This window comes from Mytilus californianus, unplaced genomic scaffold (genome assembly GCF_021869535.1).
Source record: "Mytilus californianus isolate M0D057914Y unplaced genomic scaffold, xbMytCali1.0.p SCAF_3, whole genome shotgun sequence".
NCBI lineage: Eukaryota > Metazoa > Mollusca > Bivalvia > Mytilida > Mytilidae > Mytilus > Mytilus californianus.
Window position 1 is genome coordinate 84,078,554 of NW_026262679.1, and position 19,397 is coordinate 84,097,950.

Below are 19,397 nucleotides of genomic sequence, written 5' to 3' on the forward strand. Positions count from 1 at the left end.
TATAAACATTTAACACGCTCACTTCAGTTTGAAATAGAAATAACATAATTCCATACCTAAAATTTAACATTATCTATATCTTTTGCCTATTAATTGTTTGGCCAAGTGCCTGAAAAAAGAAAACTTCACTAGAATAAAACACTGTCTTTTATTTACAAAGTATGGAAACTGCAAAACATATTTGATTGCTGACATACCAACCTGCATTGGTTGCTAGTATAGCCAAAGCCGACATTTATTTCAATGCCTGACACCTTATTCCAATCATGATATAGCTGAAATATTGCTCATTTGACCACAAAACACCACATATATACACATTTATCATGCAACTTTTGTATACACAGGTATGGCACATGCAGGAATGGGACCATCCCATGTAAACAACTTTCTTAACAGAATGCAACTTACCACCAATTAGTGATACAACATTGCGCAAAAATGAGAAAGAGTTCAGTAAGACAATACATGATGTTGCTATGACCTCCTGCAGAGAAGCTCAACATCAAGAAAAACTTCTAAGTCATGGCAAAGTATGTCATTTATATAAATATATAAATAATTACTCATCTGCAAACATTTTTTTTTAAATTCCTTCAGCATAAATACTGACTTGAACCAAATACCATTACAAACTTATCATTTTTCTTGGTATTTATTTGCTTGATCAATTATGTATACAACTTTTAAAGTCTTCATCTGACATGGAGAATACTTTTGTATGTAGGTTCAATTCCTACTGAGGACAAATGTACAACATAATGCTTGCTAAAGTCTTTGCTTTTAGCTTAAAGCTTATTGTATATTTGTTTGCATAACATATTATACAATTATGTAAATCAAGGTCTATATAATCTGCATCTTACAGAGAAATCAATCATTTTTGATATACATTCTTCAAAATGATTACCGGGTAATGGGTTTTTGTACATTTTTTTTCTATGGACTGGATTTCACTAAACTTGTAATTTACATGTAAGTTATTTTGTACATTATTGTTTGTTTTAAAGTACAGTTTGTGTGTTGCCAGTATATATGTATATATAAATATTTTCAAAATAATTTTCTTAGTAGACATTGTATGCTTGCATTTAGCTGTATTTACATTTTGTGTGTTAATTTATTACCGGGTACAACTACATGTATTTTGCTGAACTCAGCAGTCAAGTTTTTTCATGTGTAAATTGAACCAAACGTCCCTGTCTCAGACACTCTATCTAAGAGGGTGGCTATTATTATCCTCAAATGGCAAACAATTACAGATTTTCAGCAACAATGATCCTTGGGTTGTCCTTTTACAATTGTGTTATGCAGCCCCGACCATCATCCAAGATAGCCACAGTTGACAAAAATAACAATATATTGAAATGCCAAAAACTTCTAAATTTTTAGCTGGAATTGACTGAAATCTGAAATGAAGTAACTGGATAAAAAGATTGCATGTTACTGTTAGCCTTGCTCTTCATTATCAAAGATGGCCACAGTTACTAAAATCTAACTTTGCTTAAAATTCCTGTGCATAGTTCAGCTCAACTGACAACCAGTTGAGCAATTTAAGGCTCCTGGAAGCCTCTGGTTTAAAATTTAACCTTGGATTTATTATGTTATTATGCTGGTTTTAATCTGTTTTACAGGTGGCAGCAAGTTTTGATGGTGGTTGGCAGAAAAGAGGATCTGGATGGAATTATAACAGTAATACTGGTAATTGTGCTGGAAAATTTGACAATCAGCAAAAACTGTTGTTGTCTCTTGTAAATTATTGCTTTCAAATTATGATTTTAAATAATTTGCAGAACTGCAATCTTGAAACCTAGTTATTACTTTTCTGTCAGTGACTTCAAGTGCCTATAACTAATTACAGACTAAAGAAAGGATTTTCACAATTTTAAAAAGTAATGCTCATAGCTATAGGCTATGCCCTTGAATTACCATGTAATTTTCTTATTCTTTTAAATGAACCCTTATCAATTCATCTGTGTGTAACACCCTTGTTAGAACACTGGACTGAACATCCTTCCATGGATTTTGACCAAATTTCATACATATTTAATCTTGAAGAATATGTCAAGGGCCAGGGTCAAGGTCACTGTTTTAAACACCCTTATGAACACTAGAATCAACATTCTTAAATAGGTTTTTAAAAATTAAACTTTGTAAATACTTAGTACTAAGTAATATCTAGAACTGTATTGATTTTCAAGGTCAAAGGTCAAGGTCACGGATTCAAATGTAAACAAAGAGGGGATGTCACACGTCATATCAACCTTGTTGTCATATAAGCATAAAAAGTACATCTGACATAGAAATAATTTAAAGTATAAGAACATAAATATGCGCAAGCAAAAAGAGTCCCTAATTTATTAAATTTTTTAAGCTGTCGTTAGCTCCAAAGATATACGGGAAACTGTTTTTATACGACCGCAAACAAATTTTTGTGGTCGTATATTGGTATGACGTTGGCGTCGTCGTCATCTGCATAGTCCGAAGACACATTGGTTTTCGCACTCTAACTTTAGTTTAAGTTAATGGATCTCTATGAAATTTTACCACAAGGTTCAATACCACAAAAGGAAGGTTGGGATTGATTTTGGGGGTTATGGTACCAACAGTAAAGGAATAGGGGGCCAAAAATAATCATTTTTGTAACTTCCAGACATAACTTGTGTGTTAGTGTATGGATCTCTCTGACATTGTACCACAAGGTTCCATATCACAAAAGGAATGCTGGGATTGATTTTGGGGGTAATTGCCTCAAAATTTAGGAATTAGGGGCCAAAAAAGGGGCAAAAAACAAGCATTTTTCTAGTTTCATGACAATAACTTGTGTGTAAGTGTATGGATCTTTCCGATATTGTACTGCAAGGTTCCATATCACAAAGGGAACGCTGGAATTGAGTTTGGGGGTAATTGCCGAAACGTTTAGGAATTAGGGGCCAAAAATAAGCATTTTTCTAGTTTCCAGAAAATAACTTGTGTTCAAGTGTATGGATCTCTCTGAAATTGTACTGCAAGGTACCATACCACAAAGGGAAGGCTGGGATTAATGATGGGGGTAATTGCCTCAATATTTTAGGAATTAGGGGCCAAAAAGGGGCAAAAAACAAGCATTTTTCTAGTTTCAGGACAGTTACTTGTGTGTAAGTGTATGGATCTTTCTGAAATTGTACTACAAGGTTCCATATCACAAAGGGAAAGCTGGGTTTGAGTTTGGGGGTAATTGCCCTAAACGTTTTGGAATTTGGGGCCAAAAAGGGGCCAAAAAACACATTTTTCTAGTTTCCAGACAATAACTTGTGTTCAAGTGTATGGATCTCTCTGAAATTGCACTGCAAGGTACCATACCACAAAGGGAAGGCTGGGATTGAGTTTGGGGGTGATGAATCATAAGGGGGTTCCAAAAATTTGGGGGGGGGGGGATTTTTTTCTTTTTTTCCTTTTTTTTTCTTTTAAAATTTTCCGTTTTAAGTTGCTTATTTCTGATTTATATTTAAAAGCAAATAATAATGATATGGTAGAAGATACACACCAAACAGGATGTGTAAATTATTATATAATAAGTATTGTGCAATAGCAAGAAATTTTCAATTGCACAGTATTGCACAATAGCAAGAAATCTTCAATTGCACAGTAATGCGCAATAGCAAGAAATCTTCAGTTGCACAGTATTGCGCAATAGCAAGAAATATCCAATAGCACAATATTGCGCAATAGCAAGAAATTGTCAATTGTACAGTATTGCGCAAAAGCAAGAAATATTTAATTGCACAGTATTGTACAAAAGAAGATACTTCGTATAAATTGCTTATTTCTTGACCAATTTCAATGGGATTTTATTCTTGAATTCTTGGGGTTCTTTAACATGCTGAATCTAACTGTGTATTTAGTTTTTGGATTTTGGGCCCCGTTTTTAAATTGGTCCACATTGAGGTCCAAAGGGTCCAAAATCAAACTTTGTTTGATTTCATCAAAAATTGAATTATTGGGGTTCTTTGATGTGCCGAATCTAACCGTGTATTTAGATTCTTAATTTTTGGTTCCGTTTTCAAATTGGTCTACATTAAGGTCCAAAGGGTCCAAAATTAAACTTAGTTTGATTTTAACAAAAATTGAATTCTTAGGGTTCTTTGATATGCTGAATCTTAACATGTATTTAGATTTTTGATTATGGGCCCAGTTTTCAAGTTGGTCCAAATCGGGGTCCAAAATTAAACTTTGTTTGATTTCAACAAAAATTGAATATATGGGGTTCTTTGATATGCTGAATCTAACCATGTATTTAGATTTTTGATTTTTGGGCCCTGTTATCAACTTTGTCCACATTGAGGTCAAAAGGGTCCAAAATTAAACTTTGTTTGATTTCATCAAAAATTGAATTCTTGGGGTTCTTTGATATGCTGAATTTAACCATGTATTTAGATTTTGGATATTGGACCATAATAGGTGAATGTCCAATTTAAAATTTTTAAGTTCTTAGACCACATTCATTCTGTGTCAGAAACCTATGCTGTGTCAAATATTTAATCACAATCCAAATGCAAAGCTGTATCAAGCTTGAATGTTGTGTCCATACTTGCCCCAACTGTTCAGGGTCAACCTCTGTGGTCGTATCAAGCTGCGCCCTGCAGAGCATTTTATTTGTTACTTGATTTGAATAATGGATTTAGCAATATCACTATTATTCTGTATCAGAAAAATTTGAAAAAAAAGATTATCTAAGGCAATCCCCCTAAAAAAATGTAAACATAAATTGTGTGTTTACCAAGTTCAGCTTTTATCCCTAAATTAGAGGATGTCTATCTAGTTCATAGATTATATTTACTGAAATTAACATGAACATTTTATAAGTACAATAATGGTTTTAATTTTAAAAGGCCATGCAACTATGATTGGAAAAGAAACTGGAAAAATAATGCTCTGGGATCAAAGAAGCAGATCATGCAAGACCTGTGAATACCATCTTGCAAATCAAACTCAGATTCCAGACCACCTTTGTTCTAAAAACTGGTATGGGTCAAGCAAGGCCATGGAATCAGATATGGCAGTATCGATGGCACACACTTTAAAAAATGAAGGGTGTGAAATAAAAGGTATGCTATTTGAATTGCATGTACATTTTACAAGGGAAATTTGGTTATAAAAGAAGAACTTGTCTGAAGTATATGGATGTCCCTATTTATATTGCCTACAAAACCTTGCTCAGCAGACAATTTCAATGCACTACATATGTTCCTATAGCTGAAATATTGCTCATTCAACATATACAAATAATAGTATCCATTCATTATTCAGGTGAAGAAAGACTGTTTTTAAAAGCCTGTTTACAGGCCGTATTATGGTATACCGTTGACCGTCTGTCCTTCCTCGTCAACATGTTGGACATTAATTCAAAAGCGCTTTGATCAATATGCATGACACTTTGGTGAATTGTTTATATCTATTGACTGGAGCTCCCTTTCATTTTGTATACATTTCAGATTTATCATTTTCAAGTTTTGGGGTTTAATTCATTAAAAAAGGGGTGATTTCCCCCTTTCGGACAATAACTCAAAAACAATTTCACCAATTTGCATGAAACTTTTGTGAATTGTTCATATCTATTGACGTGAGCTCCCTTTCGTTTTTTTTTATAAATTTAGGATTTACTGTTTCAGAGTTTTGGGGTTTTATTAATTAAAAAAGGGGGGATTTTCCAGTTTTCATACAACAACTCAAAAACAATTTCACAAATTTGCAAGAAACTTTGGTGAGTTGTTTATTTCTATGGACATGAGCTCCCTTTTGATTTTTATAAATTTCAGACTATACGTTTCTGATTTATGAGGTTTTATTCATTACAAAAAGGGGGATTTTCCAGTTTTGGGACAGTTTTGGGACAATAACTCAAAAATGCTTTCAGCATTTTTTATGAAACTTTGGTAAATTGTTTATATCTATTTTTGTAAGCTCCCTTTTCATTTTTATAAATATTCATTTTATGTTTCCGAGTTATAAGATTTTATTTGTTTATAGTCTGACAACAGATTTACTAAGTATTATGCAACAGCACAGTGTATTGCTCAACACAAGAAATCTTTCATATAAACAATTTCAAGTTCTTTGACTACATTTATTCAGAAACCTATAATATATCAAATATTTAATAACAATCCAAATTCAGACCTGTATCAAGCTTGAATATTGTGTCCTTTTTTGCCTAAACTGTTCAGGGTTGGACCTCTGTAAGCGTATCCAGCTGCGCTCACCGAAGCAGTTTATTTTTCATGCATCCATAACTGTTAAACCTTGAAAAAAAAAAGCCCAATGATATGAAATTTCTATAATGATCGCATGTTCTTTTATTCTTTTAGTGATACATGCTGACAATGATGCAGCTACCACTTCAAAATTGAAAGTTGATTTTGAAGATCTTGAAAAGAGAGATGATCAGAATCATTTGAAAAAGGGCTTATCAAAAAGTTTGCATCAAATGTCTGTAAAGTAAGCTATATAAATGTACCACTATGCATCCAATGCTACACTTTAGTAACTAATTATAATTAAACAAACAAAGTGTTTTTGTTTTTTTTTAGTTCAGATTTGACTTATAATCCTAAAGCAGAATTCCTGAACCTATATATAAAGAAAAGACGTGGTATGATTGCCAAATGGACAACTCTCCACAAGAGACCAACTGATACAGAAATTAACAACTGTAGCTCACTGTATAGCCTTCAACAATGAGCAAAGCCTATACCGCATAGTCAACTATAAAAGGCCCCAAAATGACAAATGTAAAACAATTCAAACAAGAAAACTAACTGCCTAATTTATGTACAAAATAATGAATGAAAAAACAAATATGTAACACGTCAACAAACGACAACCACTGAATTACAGGCTCCTGACTTGGGACAGACACAGTATGTTGGTTGAATGATGAGTAATTTTCCAGTGATAAATTTGAAAAAAAATATTGACAACATTGAAAACATTGTTTTTGAAACACAAACCCAAAACAAAAACAAAATTGATATTTTTCTAGTTAATTGAATAAACAAAGGTAATAACTAATTTAATTTGAAGGTACAAGGAACTTAAACAGGATGATACCAGAGAATATATACTAAGATGTTTCATGTATGCAATTACGGGAGGAACAACTGAAGATGATATAAAAGTATCTCTAGACAGAATTGTACCACATATATTTGGCAATCATGACAGTTGCAGAGAGGTCACATGGTGTAAATATAAGGAGAATCCAACAAATTTTAAGTAAGATTCTATGATTCAGACAAGGTACTAAGTATGGGTAAAATTCTAAATTATCAATGACCAATAAACCTTCTTTACAAAAAGTCTTAGAGAACATATGAAATCTTTAGTTTTATTATGCTAGTAGCATAATAAAGCCTCTCTCTGTAAACAGGGTCATTAGATATCCCGGAGTCTGTGTTAACTTCTATGTAATAAAAACCTTAAATATGTTTTATTTATCATGTTCCTGTTAATCTAATAAACTTTAAGGCTCTTGCCATTTCCTGCAGTTTTTTTTCTGACTGTCCTAATACCAAAACTATTTTTAATCTTATTTAAACTTTTTCCATTGGAATTATCCACATACTGTAAATTCAGAAATTATTGTGCGCATTTATGACTGCGATTTTGTCATTTTAGACGAAAATGCGATTTTAATTTTTGTGATATTGAGAAATATCTTGTTTAATTCATATAAAAAATTTCAGAATGCGAGTTAGAATTAAATAGAGTTTAACCCTGTCACATTTTTCGAAATAATTTTTGAATTTAAAGTAATATAAAAGTAGCAGAATGATAATAATAAGCCTTTACTTTATTGTTATGAAACAATACTTTATTTATTTGACACGGTCTCTGAAAAAAACCCCAGGAGCTTCAATTGAGCTAGATGTTTTCTAATGCTGGTCAAATTAATTCAGTATTGTTTGGCTGTAACCATGTGTTGTATATGTATTGATGTAGCATGCAATACAATTATAGGTATAGGAGCCTTCCAGGTGGTAATCCACTAACAAATGAATCCCTGAAAGAAGAACTATTGGTATTGGTATCAAAATATACATCTCGGTCTGATGCTATAGCAGAATTAGGATCAACACAGGCAAATGAAAGCTTCAATCAGATGGCATCTTCAAAAGCACCAAAGTCAAGGTAAACACACATAAATATATGTAAACTGCAACTAGTGCATTTACAGTCTATATTCAGTTGTAGACTTAAAAAGGTATCCTGGTTATCTACCACGATGTAGTCTATTTAGAGCTTAAGTATTAAACTAGTTATTTGTAACCCAGTAATCAAATTGAGAATGGAAATGGGGAATATGTCAAAGCGACAACAACCCGACAAAAGAGCTCATACAAATTAATTTTATATTTGCCAACAATGAACATGTATTGTCTATATTTATTAATAAATCTGATTATGTAAAAATGAAAGGTCACCACTCTACTTAATTCAGGTGATAGATTACTCAATTTGCTGGCTCCTTGGAGCCTCTTATTTTGTATGAAATTTTGTCTAATATACATTCTGCATATCTTTTTCTTTCATTGAATGTATAGAAATTGTATATTTCAGACATTATGGAGGATCATGTTCCCTTAAAAACAGACTATCTGCTGCAGTTCTTCAAAAAAATGAAGGCTACAGCTACTTGCCTAAGGTAAAATAAAACGTTATGTGTATTTATGTTTATTTCCTTATGTGTGTAAGGATTAATTTAGAAGATATTGGTTTTATGTTTTATTAACACACATCTTTTGATCATATTTCCCCTTGTTAGTCTCACCTAGCTCAGCTCTTGCTAGACTTTATGAAATGTCAAAGCTAAAGATATTGCAACAATTCTGATAGCTTGAAATCTTTAGTTATTTGTGGTTTGACCAGGCAAATTGCTTCAGACAAATCCCTTAGATCAGATATATTATGTCTATAAAATCTCTGTATTATTTTATGTCGATATATTAGCTGCTCCTCAAAAATCATTTTAGCTCAAACTCCTTGTCCCCTTACCACAAATGATATAAACTTGATGCAAGTTATCCATGTAATAACCTGATGGTAAGTTGTAACTTCATATTCTACTGTATAAACATGATAAAGGACATTTTTTAGAAACATGGCATTGTTTTTGACAGGAAAAATTAGATACTGACCTCAGCTCTGACTCAGTCAATATTAGTGTTTTTTTTTGTCAATACCATTCAAACCACTTCAAATATTCAAGATTGTATAATATCGATGTCTTTAATTTATAGCTATATTGTTAAATCTTCTTTTTGTCTTATTTGCATTATAAATCAATTGTAATTTTTAGGTTAATGAGGCTTCAAATCTCTCTCCTGGTGATTTTACCACATCTTTGACATCAAAAATGGATGCAAAAAGAAAGAAAAGAAAGCAGGCATCGAATAAAAAAGAAATTAAGAAAAGGAGGATTTCCTTAAAGAAAAAAAAGAATTTAAATGAAAGGAAAAGCACTATTAAAGAGGGACCCACTTATGAGACACAATTTGAACTAAACATGGATAACACAGAAAATGTTCCTCAGATTCCTCAGCAAATTATGATATCTGGTTCAGAAAGCAAAGTATTCTTTGACTTGGAAACGAAAGGCTTAGGAAGGAATTGTGACATTACACAGATTGCTGCAAAAAATGGTGAGAATGTATTTCAGAAGTATGTAATTCCAAGGGTTGACATACAAATTGAGGCAAGCAGGGTCACTGGCATTACATACAGTCAGAGTACCAACATTATGTACGTTCATGGAGAAAAAGTGGAACCAATTTCTAACAGAAAGCACTGTTAGACTTTTTAGAATTTTTATCTGTTTTAGAAAAACCTATTTTAATTGGTCACAATATACCTATTTTAGTCAGGAAACTTAAAGAATCAAATTTATACACAACTTATTGCAAACTAGTAAAGGGTTTTGTTGATACTTTAAAATTGGCTCGTAGAGTTATTAACAAGGATGAGGTTGTGAACTATAAACAACAAACACTTGTTGAAAAATTTCTTAATATCTCATACTCTGCTCACAATGCTATTGAAGATGTGAAGTCTCTTCAAAGTCTTTTTGATGTAAAACTGTCATCTTTTTTTAATAATGTTGATGTTTATTCGCTTATGTATCACACTTGTGTGGAGTCTTATGCAGAATTTATTAAGAAAAAAATAATAACAAAACCAGCAAGTGTATTACTGGCAAGACATGGTGTTTCTTTTGAACACATCAAGACTGTATACAACAGGGATAAAAAGGGTGTGAAATTTTTATTTGAAGAATACAAAATTTCACAAAAGATTGTTAATGCCATCAATACTTTTTTGGACGAAGAATAAAGAGAAACAATATTGAAAATAACCTGACTACATGACATAAACATGGTGTAGTATTTGAATCTTATTAAAAATATACCAAAAAAGTGACATAATTCTGTCAGTATTACATGTATTTTAATGGTAATCTAGATGTTTATGAGTATGTTTTATGAGTAAGTTATAAACAAAATGGGAAAGTGAAACAAAACAGTATTGATATCTTTTTTTAAAACCTCTTAAGTCAGAGTAAATTAACAATATCTTAATGATGTTAAATTATCCATTCACAATGTTTATTATTTATACTGCATTATATCATATATGCATATATGTTGCCAGCTATCAAGTCTCCTATTTCTTTTGAGGCTTCCTATATTTTTCTATTTTGGGACATGTACTCCCAATATTTCCTATATTTGAATAAATGCTGTATTCCATCAAATTGTATGATTTTTTAGAAGACAAAAATGGTGAGAGTATAGGTTGGCTGTAAGAGAAGGTGGAGGCCAGCCATTATAAAATTCTGAAATTGAAACAAAATCTGAAAGTTCCTTAAAAATGTCATATTTTAATGCATTTTCCCTACAGGTCTGTCAAAACAGGTCTATATATAACTATGCATTAGTACTATCAGGAACATGCAGCAGTTCATCATATTTTTGCATCTAGCTATTTTAGAAGAATGACTCATAAATTTTTCCAATATTTGAAAACTTTGATTCCTATTATTTTTTTATTCTGTTTTTTAATTGTTTTTAACCAAAAGGTGCTTGACATCAGGAATTTGTAAAATACTTTCTACACTGAAAATGTTTATATGACATCACCATTTGTATGATGGTAATGTGCCAAAGTCTTTGACAAAATTTGAAAAAATTTAAAATTGAAAATGGAAATGGGAATTGTTTTGTCTCCTATTAGTATAGACATGTAGTGTATAATACAGTGATTCTTTGTAATTTATATTATTCATATACATTAATAAATTATACAAACTGTGATAGTAAGAACTGTGATTAAGAAACTGTGATTTAAGAAAATGTGATAGTAAGAACAGTGATTAAGAAACTGTGATGTTAAGAAAATGTGATAGTGAGAACTGTGATTAAGAAACTGTGATGTTAAGAAAAGGTGATAGTAAAAACTGTGATCAAGAAACTGTGATGTTAAGAAAATGTGATAGTAAGAACTGTGATTAAGAAACTGTGATGTTAAGAAAATGTGATAGTAAGAACTGTGATTAAGAAACTGTGATGTTATGAAAATGTGATAGTAAGAACAGTGATTAAGAAACTGTGATGTTAAGAAAATGTGATAGTAAGAACAGTGATTAAGAAACTGTGATATTAAGAAATTGTGATGTTAAGAAACTGTGATAGTAAGGACTGTGATATTAGGAAACTGTGATGTTAAGAAACTGTGATAGTAAGAACTGTGATTAGGAAACTGTGATATTAAGAAACTGTGATACATGTAGTAAGAACAGTGATTAAGAAACTGTGATGTTAAGAAAATGTGATAGTAAGAACTGTGATTAAGAAACTGTGATGTTAAGAAAATGTGATAGTAAGAACAGTGATTAAGAAACTGTGATATTAAGAAACTGTGATGTTAAGAAACTGTGATAGTAAGGACTGTGATATTAGGAAACTGTGATGTTAAGAAACTGTGATAGTAAGAACTGTGATTAGGAAACTTTGATATTAACAAACTGTGATAGTAAGAACTGTGATTAGGAAACTGTGATATTAAGAAACTGTGATACATGTAGTAAGAACTGTGATTAAGAAACTGTGATATTAAGAAACTGTGATAGAAAGAACTGTGATTAGGAAACTTTGATATTAAGAAACTGTGTTGGTAAGAACTGTGATTAGGAGAAACTGTGATAGTTAGAACTGTGATTAGGAAACTGTGATACCAATATTCTCAATGTAATTATTGTAATTATTTTGAAATTACTACTATATTGTATCACATTAAAAAATGTAATTGATTAAAATAAATATTTATATGTCTTGCATTTCTGTTAGATTTTTTCAGTTCAGGATGTGATTTCTTAATGATTGGTCAACATGCATGCATATTAAATCAGTAGCATGCATTTCTTTTGTCTTTATTGAATTGTCTCCCATTTTTGTCTCATCTGCATTGAAGTCACTTAAAAAGTGTGGCGAGAGATACCAGAGGGACAGTAAAACTCATAGATTGAAAATAAACCGAGAATGCCATGACCAAAAAAGAAAAAGACAAACAGACACACAATAGTACACAAGACACAACATAGAAAACTAAACACTAAGCAACACGAACCCCACTAAAAACTGGGGATGATCTCAGGTGCTCTGGAAGGTTAAGCAGATTAAAGTGAGACATAAGGATTTCTTTACTGTCTTGCATGCACTTTTGTATATCTCACACACTTTTTGACCTACAACCACCAAGTTTGATGCCACTGTAGCTTATGGTGTAACTAGGTATGGTAAATCAATAATAATTGGTGTATAAATTCATTGTAAGGTGAATATGTCAGTTTAAAATGTGTCAACTGACCTTTGTTTTATTTTCATGGTCCTGTCATGGTCATGGGCAAGTTTTAGTAATCAGGTCACTTTCTCATAAAGGGCTAACTTTGGGGTGTTAGCCTAAGCTCCACGTTGAAGGCTGTACTGTGACCAATAATTATCAACATTGACAACTTTTGATCTTGATGCCAAGAGTGTCAACATATGAGAGCCACTGATAAATCGTATGTTTTATTAGTATCCCAAAAAATATATTGTCATAATATATTGGATGAAGAGTTGTCTCATACCACATTTTTTTTTATATATGTTGAATTAATTATATATGGTGTTAATGTGTTGTAACGTTTATATGACACTGACATGTGTCAACTGACCTTGGCTTCATTGTCATAGTTCAATGACCAGGGTCCAGTTTTTGTTATAAGGTCAGTTTCTCATTTGATAGGTATGTCAGATCTATATTACATACTGATTGAATTTATTGAAACTGTTCAAACTGTCTGATAAGTGTCAACTGGCCTGTACCTTGACCTTATTTTTAGGGTTTAGTGATTTCAGGTAAAGTTTTCATGGTAAGGTCAGTTTCTGAGTAACTTAGTGAGGCAGTTGTTTTGCAACATTCATTGAAAACCATGGTTTGAACTTTTTAATATATTTAGTTTTATTTTATAAATGTTTTATAAAATTGAAACAATGAAGACATACATGAAAAAGCTTCAACCTATCATTGAATAATATACTGTTGTAGACAATGTCACACTAAAACAACTTGTGTTAGTCAGTTGCTATGAATTTAAAGAATATTCTAATACTATAGTATGAATACCAAAATTATTTTTCCAACAAAAGTAAACTTGCAAGTGGATTTCTAATGTAACTCATATAAATAATTTCCTTCTTTGGGGAGTATAATGCTTTTATCTTTGGTGAATATGAATTTTATAATAAAACTAAAATAGTTAAAACTGCACTGCATGGTTTTTTGTATGTAAGACAATATAAGTGATTAACACAACCTAATAACTATATAGATATATATCGCTAGGATATATGAAATGGTTTGTATCTACTCAGTGGTGGCTCTAGAACTTTTCATAAGGGAGGGCCCGCTGACTGACCTAAGGGGGGGGGGGGGGGGGCTCCAGTCATGCTTCAGTGATTCCCTATATAATCAAATTTTTCCGACAAGAGGGCCCCCCCCCCTGGATCCGCCTATGCTACTTCATTTCCACTCATAGGCAATATAAGACAGTTGTGGACCAGGGATATTTTTGGGATACTAATAAAACATACGATTTATCAGTGGCTCTCATATGTTGACACTCTTGGCATCAACTGAAATTTATGTTGAAACAACAATGACAGGAAAACTTTCTGACATAACTTTGAGTCTTCTTGGTTGGTTTTACGTATATTGTTACATTGACAGTTACTAGTATATAACTAAGTGTGCCAACACGACAGTCCAAGCAGTATACAACAAATGAGATAATTCCAGTGTTGAGCCTCATAAATGACTTTGTTTAACAAGAATGTGTCGATAGTACACGGATGCCCCACTCAAACTATCATTTTCTATGTTTAGTGGACCGTGAAATTGGGGTTAAAACTCTAATATGGCATTACAATTAGAAAGATCATATCATAGGAAACATGTGTACTAACTTTCAAGTTGATTGTACTTCAACTTCATTCAAAACTACCTTGACAAAAAAAAACAGACGGACGGACAGACGAAAGGACGGACGCACAGACCAGAAAACATAATGCCCCTCTACTATCATAGGTGGGGCATAACAATGATCACTTAACCTATTTCTGCCAAAAAAAGCATAAGTTCAAATGCTATTTTGTCAATGCCAAAACAAATCAAATACATGTTTTATCTTTCACTAAGTTATGAATCCAGAACGGGTCCATAATGATCGCGCCCTCCTTTCCCTAAATTGAACAGAACATGTATGTAATTATGGCAATTATCAAATTAAAAGTGATATAAAGGAATAAGTTAGTGAACATTATAAAAAGTTGTTCAGTGACTCACAAATATAAGAAATACAGATAAAGAGTTCTTAATATAACGCACTTATATTGACTTGAAATGGCATTCTTTTTGGGGATGAAAAGTGTGTCGGTTGTCCGTTTTTTACCCTTAATGACCTTGATTTCCCTTAAATGTACAGAACATGAGTGCAAGTATGGAAATTATGAAGTTTAAAGTGATATAATGGAAAAGGTTAATATTCATATAAATTGGTCACAATTACATGAAATAAATACAGAGTTATTAAGAAGAAGGCACTTTTACAGACTAAAAATGGCATTTTCAGGGAAAAAAGGGGGGATAACAAAGTATGCTGGTTGTCGGTTTTGGTTGGTTCAAAAATTCTAAATCTTAAACAGTGTTACATAGTAATGTTCCTTGAATAGCATGCACTTTTTGAGGGAAATTAAACGACGCATTTTTTCTACATCTTTAATTTCTTAAAAAAAATTGATATTTAGCCATTTCATTTTGGGGCATTTTTCTGTACAATATTCTATTTTTCAGCTCAAGATTTGGCTAAAACTTAGAAAATAGCCTTAAATTTCAGGTTAATTAGCTGAACTGATTCCACTCAAACGAAATAATGTTAATTGTTAAGCAATTTTATTACTTTTTACTCCCAAAACAGAAAATAGTCATTAACCACTCTTTAAGCCATGTATGGCTATATCTTCGATTTAAGGGGGGTTTTAAACTGAAAATGTGCGGAAACCCTTGTAGGCAATCAGATATACAAGTTTGAGGGAAATTGATGCTACTTAAGAATTCAGATACAAATTTAGGGGAAATACATTTTGTAGAATGCCTGGGAACCCTTAAAGATGTTTCACTGAAAGAAAGAGAATCTTGAAAAAAGTTTAATTTTGGCCATGCTGTTGAAGGTTTTATCAAGGCCATAATATATAGACACTTCTAACGTTTAAGGGAGCATTTTATTGTAATATTCCAAATGGAAAACAAAATAACAATGCAAAGGGTCTAAACAAATTTTCTATTGAAACGCTTTTATCTCTTAGTTGATCTAGCTATTTCTTTTAGGCCTCATTCTTTACCTTTGAGAGTTCCAACAACATAGTGCAGTAAGCAGTGATTGTGACATTCATAAGATCCTATCCAATTCATGTGATGCAATTTATAAATAACATTTTCTCAGATATTCAAGTTACAAAATGATGTGCATGTGTATAATCATACTTGTCATGCTTGTCAAGAAAACTATTTCATTAAAAATTACATAGTTGTGCATGAAGTAATCTTTTTAAAAAACAGGTTTAACTATGAAGGTTAGAACAGTATTATGAATATGTTGAATGGTTAAACTACTTACTCAATTAGTAGAATAATCAGATAATAAAAGAAGAAAGATTGTGCAATAAAAATCAATGCACAAAAGTTCTAAACTCTCAGATACAACAAGCACAACAATGATAAACAATACCATATCAAAGAATGCTCATAGTTATCGAAAGAAAGTTCAAATAGAAAATGTTTGCCCTCCTACACTGCAATGACTTTCACATGCACAGCCCGTCTCCAGGTGCGGAATTTTCTCGGTGCGTTGAGGACCCATTGGTGACCTTGGGCTGTTTTCTGCTCTTTGGTTGGGTTGTTGTCTCTTTGACCCATTCCTTGTTTCCATTCTCTATTCTACGGGAAGACACCATCTTGTGCGATAGACAGACCATCAGAATTTCAAGGCAGAAAAAAATGAAGAAAAAATTTTGCCTTATAATATTTAACTATAAATTAGCAATCTTAACTGATGATTAATAATTAAAAAAAAAATAAATAAAAAACAGACACATTGATTGAACAACACAGTATTATTTCAACCTTGATCATTAATTGAATAAGTAAAAATTTTAGCCAAAAAGATTGACTATTCTAGATTTGTTCAAAAGAAAAAAAAATGGATGTGAAATGCCACATTTTGTTAAGTTAAATATATTTTGGATGCCTTTTACAATCTGATTTTTATCTCATTCCAAGTTTTCCTAGTAACTTAATTATTCTATCATATTTATATGTTTCCTTTAATTATTTTGTAGCATTTATAAAGTTGGCAGGTTTGTTTGGCTTTACTACATTTGGAATAATTTCCTATTATAAGACAAGAAGAACATGGAGGTATGGTTTAGAATTTATCACATCATAAATCTGCTTGTATGAATATACTCAGTCTTTTTCTTCTTCTTCTTCTTCTTCTTCTTCTATTTCTATATGTATGTCCTTCCAATTATGGAACACCTCCTCAACAGATATTATTCAGGTGGGGAGTTAATTAAAACTTATATAGTATGCACTAAAAGTTTTCCACAAATAACTAAAAAAAAATCAGTACTATATGAAAATAAGGAGATGTGGTATGACTGCCAATGAGACAAATAACCACCAAAGTTCAAATGAAGTGGATGTAAGCAACTCCTAGTTCATGTTTAACTAAATTTAGTAATACCTGGGAATAAAACATTATCTATTTGTCCCAGGTACATGTAATACCATGAATTACTAATACATGTAGGTAATTAATTACACATGTAATTTGATGTGAAACATTTACATTGATAAGTAAAACAAAATTCATGGATACAGAGATTCTCTTGTTATTCTTTAGATTTGATTATCTTTTTTCAGTGCATTTTTTTGAAGGTTTGATACAAAAAGCCTTTTCACCCAGGAGAAATTTCCCAATTATTGTTATAATTTGTTTGGTTCTAAAAGTATTTTAAAAAGGGTTGCATATTTGATGTAAGAAAGACTGTAGAATTACTATTACTTGAGCCATTCTGAATGTAACAAGAAGATATTGAGTTTTGATTGATTACAGCTTTTTTTTTAAGAATATCTGTGTAGTTGATTTTACTTTCTTTTAGCATTACATGTTAATAAATTTAAAGTTAATTTACATGTCACCTATCTCACTGAGCCAGAAATTTAGGACAATAGCAATTCAGTTACAATGTACTTTTAAAACAAAGTATCTGATTTAAATTAATCATAAGTTTCACTTAAATGTTCATACCATATGATTATTTTTACTTGTAAGATTTTTTTGGTGAAATGAATTGAAGCAGTCTGCTTGATCTTTCATCTATCAATATTGACTGAAGAACATTTGAAGACAAACCTTAGTGACAGATACAGATACATGTATGCTGAACTTAGTTTTCAAATAGTAGATATTCTTTATCTTAGTAGCAACAATATGTGCATCCCCCTGCATTTTGTCTTAAAAGCTGGTTTGTTTCTCCAAAGCTTGTTCTTTCTTGAGAAAGCACAATTACATAAAATGCTCACTTCTAATAATATTCAGCCTACACTATTATCAGGTGAGTATGTCATAAATGACCAAAGACATACATTTCTAAGCGCTTCACAATCTTTCGCCCATTACCAAACTGAACTCCCTAATTTCTTTGTCCATTAGGCAATACAGCTATTGTTAAATGCATCTTCTCACGAAGCACCTGATAGTGTTGCCTGTTTTGATCGAAATTCATGTTTTTAACCACTCTGCTTTGAAGTCTTTCTTGGTCACCTACAGACTTTTCCATGTTTTCTTTTTTGTGGTATTATTTTCAAATTTTTTTTTGGCTTCTGATTTGTCTCATTGTGTATTTTGAACAGAAGTTCAATTTGTTCCTGTGACACGTAAGAGGTTGATGTGGATAGGGGTTTACAGAAAAGAGAAAAATGAACCAAAAAAATAAAGAATAATGAGGTGTTAATATATAAAGAACAGAGAATTATGGGCAAAAATTATTAAGAATAGAGAAAAATGGCCTAAAAATTAAAGAATACAGAAATGGAGGACCCCCATCCAGACCCTAATGTAAATGGCTATGTATTTTAAACTTCAAACAATATAAAATTGAACAAGTGTAGCTGATTGCATAGTCTTCAAAGACCATGAAGACGTTGAAAAATGTCACAAACACAAAAAGTTGAACATTATTTGAACTGATATTGATGCGTCTGAAAATTAAAAAATCTCCATGATACTGTCATCAAACTGTAAATAAATATTCTGTCTAGTATAAAATTTGAAAATGAATATTCTGGTCATACCCAGTTTGCCAGACCTCTCCAGCAGAATCAAATGGTCACTGCCTAAGTAAGAAGGTAGTCTAAAATTAACTATAAATAAAAACAAAAGACTGCAATGTTTAAGAATTGACTGTGGACAGTCACAATTTAAATTGGGTTAAAGTTTTTAAGAGCTCTTCCATTCCACTCATTTGAAAAGTCTGTAGCAAACATTAAATGAAGACAAGCAACACACCCAGTGAAGAACAGACCCAAAGTCATAGATTTCTAGACTAAAAAGATTATTTAAATAATTTTTCCCAAAAAAGATCAGCAAAATGCATACTCAGAGCTTTTAGAACCAGTTCTGCTGGTACTTAAATTAGTTTTTAGAAAATACAAAAAAATGTCCATATTTTAACTTAAATCTGTAAAGTAGGTATTTGACT

The 19,397-nt window shown here is 31.7% G+C and overlaps 1 protein-coding gene across 1 annotated transcript; it reads left to right on the forward strand.

Annotated features, from left to right (window-relative positions):
- The first annotated feature begins 439 nt into the window (after positions 1–439).
- On the forward strand, positions 440–18,266 carry LOC127733667 (uncharacterized). Its single transcript, XM_052242982.1, has 9 exons — positions 440–533; positions 1,635–1,701; positions 4,872–5,087; positions 6,348–6,477; positions 7,063–7,254; positions 7,999–8,169; positions 8,599–8,683; positions 9,338–9,610; positions 18,252–18,266. Exons 1-9 carry the CDS (start codon positions 480–482, stop codon positions 18,264–18,266), a joined length of 1,203 nt encoding a protein of 400 aa, XP_052098942.1. The 5' UTR covers positions 440–479.
- Positions 18,267–19,397: the final 1,131 nt, after the last annotated feature.